Raw genomic sequence first — 3678 nt, 5'->3', positions numbered from 1 at the left:
TAAGACTCCCCTATTAGAAAAGAAGCTAGCCCTTATTAGAGCTCTCCCAGCCCCACAGAACCCCCAAAAGATCTCTCCAGCCCCATAAGGCCTCCATAGGACCCCCCCGAGCACCATAAGACCTCCATAGGACTCCCTGAGCCCCACAGGATCCCCACAGATCCCCCATAAGACCTCTCCAGCCCCCAAAGGGTGCCCATAAGCTCCCCCAACCCCTATCTATTCCCCCCCCAGCCCCGCTCACCAGGTGGGGTCCAGCACTTGTACCAGGGGGGGGCAGCCCCTCCAGTCGTGACGCTTCGTAGTCCACGTGGGCGTCGTCGTAATCCTCTGCAATGATCTCCTCCTCTGGCTCTGAGAATTGGGGGGAAGGAGGGAGATTAATTAGCCACGCTCCCCCCCCAAAAGACCACGCCCACCCAAGTTAAACCATGCCCCCATTTAGACTAAACCCCGCCCCCTGAGCGTTGAGCCCCAGTGCCTCCCACCATGTCTGCGCCCCCAGCTGCCCCTACAGGGCCCCCATAGGGTCTCACAACTCCTGGAGAACCCCTACACCCCCATAGGGCTCCTATGGAATATATCCTATTATATAGGATCCCCCCCATACGATCCTACAGTCCCCCAGTGTCCCTACATCCCCACAGAACCCCCACAGAATGAATTCCTGTATCCCTACAGGTTGTCCCTATATCCCCCCCCAGCACCATAGGGTTCCTAAGGCCTCCATAAGGTCCCCATAGACCCCCACAGGGTCCCCCCCCAGCCCTCTGTAGCCCCATAGAACCACTATAGCTCTCATAGAATCCCCACAGCCCCCATAGAGCCCTTATAAATCCCATAAGCCACACAGGGCCCCACAGGTCTGACACCCCCACAGCGTCGCTATGCCCCCAGAGAAGACCCCGTAGAACCCCCATAAGACCCTGTCAGCTTTATAGGATCTTTACACTGAGCACAATCCCCCCAGCCCCATAGAGCCCCCACAAGATCCCCTCCAGCCTCATAGGGCCCCTACAGAACCCTGAATAAAGGACCCTTTATAATCCATTCATTGCCCATATGAAGTGCATGCAAATATTTTAGACCACGCCCCTTATCGGTAAGCGCCGCCCACAACAAGCAGCCACACCTTTATTAACGCACACCATAAGACCACGCCCCCTCCCCAAAGCCCCGCCCACAATCCAACGAACCCACGCCTCCACTGACCACAAGCACTGAGCCGTAGGCCACGCCCCCTACTCGAATCCCCGCCCACGCCCTCAGAAGGCCACACCCGCATTGGCCCCATGTTTACCACATTAGGCCACGCCCCCAACCTCGTGACCACGCCCCTTGCTTAACCCCACTCTCGGGCCACGCCCACCCACCCAAGCTCCGCCCCCTGAGGCTTTATCTCATCCTATTCTCGTTCCCCATTGGCCACGCCCACCATTCACTGGCCACCAGTGGCCCGCGGTGGCCCCATCCCCCACCCGCGCTTACCGGGCTCCACGTGTTTGAGCAGACCGCGCTTGGCCAAACGGCACTGCAGGGCGGCGGGGAGCGGCATGGCGGCGGAACCGGAAATTTCGGGAGGCCGGAATCGGAAACGCGGTAACGGAAGTTAGGGGGTAAGAGCAGAAATCGGCGCGGGAACGATGGGATTTGTTGCGGTAGAGCTGGAACGGAAATAGGCCCCTCGCAACCGAAAGTGCCTGGGGATTAGCGACAGGCACCTCCGTAACCATGGAAACAGCAGCGAATCCGGAAGTGCTCCAGATTGAAGCACCGGAATCCACTTTTAGGGGTACAGGAAGTCCCGGAGAAACTACTCAAAGACACGGGAGGGCCGCATCAGAAACACCGGAAGTCACCTCAGTGCCGCAGGAAGTACCTCCGTAACCACAGAAACCGCCTACATGACACCGAAAATATCTCAGTATCGATATAAATCCCGTTGGGAAACTCAACGGCCACCTCCGACACACCGGAAGTACCCCGGATGTCGCCTCACTACCACGGGAACCACCGGAAGTCCCTCAGAAACCATGGACGCATTCAGCAACCCCGGAAGCTTTCTCGCAAACACACCGGAAACTGCTCCCCTCCCTGTCCCGCCCCTTCCCCGTTACTCCGCGCCACTCCCCTACCCTTTCAATCCCACCCCCGTGGCTATGACAACCGCGCCTCACCTCTCCGCGTTCTTCTCACGGCGCCGCGGTCACGCGAGCAACACCGACCAATCAGCGCCGCCCGACGCCCTCAGCCAATGGGGGACGCCGCCTGGAGTCACGTGGCGGGGGCGGGGCTACAGAGGAGCATTTATATGGAATTTTGTCTTCCCCGCCCGCGTTTGTATAGGGTCGGTTTAGTGGTGCTTTATGTCGGATCACCCCACCACCAATATTTACCTACGGTCTCCCCCATACCCCAGTGTTTATATCGGGCTCCCATCCCCCCATGTTTATATAGAGCCACCCCCTCCCCCGCCAACCCCAATGTTCATATAGGGCTCCTATCCCCCGTGTTTACATAGGGTCGCCCCTCCCCAACCCCAATGTTTATGTAGGGCTTCCATCCCCCCATGTTTAATAGGATCACCTCCAACCCCAATGAGAACATTTAGAGTCTCCATCCCAGAATATTTCCGTACCCCCTCTATGTAGGATCTCCCCAACCCTTATATTTAGGGTCCCTCCCAGCACCCCTATATTTATATAGGCCCCCCCAATGTTTACATACAGATCCCCAATATCTGTGACATCACCCTGTTGCCCCGCCCCCTTTGATGACGTCATTGGCGGTGGCACCGCGCCTTTATTGACAGCTCCACCCCACCCCCTTTGGGATGGGTGGCAGAGAAAGGCACTTCCGGGTCACAGGTCACAGTGCAGAGGTCACGGGGGCAAAGTGCAAAGGTTTCCCCCCTCCCCACTTCTCCCACCCGGGAGTCAGAGGGCAAAGGGATGGAGCAAAGTGCTGAGAGGGAGCGGGGAGGTCACCACCGGGGTCAAAGGCCACCAAGAGGTCAAGCAGAGGTCAGAGGTCAGGCTGAAGTCAGAAGGGTCAGCAGGAAAGTTCAGGAGAAGTTCAGAGGTTATTGTCATGGGTCAGCCTGAGGACAAAGGTTACCAGAGGTCACCACCAAAAGTCAGTCTGAGGTCAAAGGTCAACTGGAAAGTTCAGAGTTCAGAGGTCACAGGGAGAAACCAGAGGTCATGAGCGAAGGTGAAGAAGAGGTCAGAGGGCACCAGGAGAGGTCACAAGAGCCCAATCTGGGGTCAGAGGTGACAGCAGGAGAGGTCAGAGGTCACCCCAGAAGAGGTCAGAGGTCACCAGGAAAGGTCATGGTTCAGCAGAAAAGGTCAGAGATCACCTCAGGAGAGATCACTGCAAGAGAGGTCAAGGGTCATCAGGGGAGGTCAGAGAGCACACCAGAAGAAGTCGTCCTAGGAAAGGTCAGAGGTTACCGGTAGAGAGCAGAGGTCACCCACAGAGGTCAGAGGTCACCAATGGAGAGCCCAAAGGTCAAATCAGAAGAGGTCACCTCCAGAGACGTCAGAAGTCACCTCAAGAGAGGTCACCGCCGGAGATCTCAAGGGTCATCAGGAGAGATCAGAGGTCAGAGGTCAGGCCACGGTGCATCCCCGTGTGCGGGGGGGGGGCTGTCGGGGGGCGCTGGGTTGGGACGGA

General features: G+C 57.8%; 1 protein-coding gene across 2 annotated transcripts; it reads right to left on the bottom strand.

Annotated features, from left to right (window-relative positions):
- Window positions 1-11: 11 nt before the first annotated feature.
- On the bottom strand, window positions 12-3672 carry PQBP1 (polyglutamine binding protein 1). 2 transcript variants are annotated; one of them, XR_796439.3, is made up of 3 exons: window positions 2178-3672; window positions 1489-1900; window positions 223-354 (listed from the first exon to the last, which is right to left on the bottom strand). XR_796439.3 is itself a non-coding variant. In XM_019610979.2 (2 exons), the coding sequence occupies exons 1-2, from the start codon at window positions 1553-1555 to the stop codon at window positions 26-28; spliced, it is 396 nt and encodes a 131-aa protein (XP_019466524.1). In that variant the 5' UTR covers window positions 1556-2129; the 3' UTR covers window positions 12-25. The 2 variants fall into 2 exon arrangements, 1 of the variants encoding a protein (XP_019466524.1); XM_019610979.2 differs by lacking the exon at window positions 2178-3672 and having other exon boundaries at window positions 12-354; window positions 1489-2129.
- Window positions 3673-3678: the final 6 nt, after the last annotated feature.

The sequence above is a fragment of the Meleagris gallopavo genome, unplaced genomic scaffold, assembly GCF_000146605.3.
Source record: "Meleagris gallopavo isolate NT-WF06-2002-E0010 breed Aviagen turkey brand Nicholas breeding stock unplaced genomic scaffold, Turkey_5.1 ChrUn_random_7180001846136, whole genome shotgun sequence".
Classification (NCBI taxonomy): domain Eukaryota; kingdom Metazoa; phylum Chordata; class Aves; order Galliformes; family Phasianidae; genus Meleagris; species Meleagris gallopavo.
The sequence above is the reverse complement of the archived record's forward strand: the minus strand, read 5'-3'. Positions and strand labels throughout refer to the sequence as shown.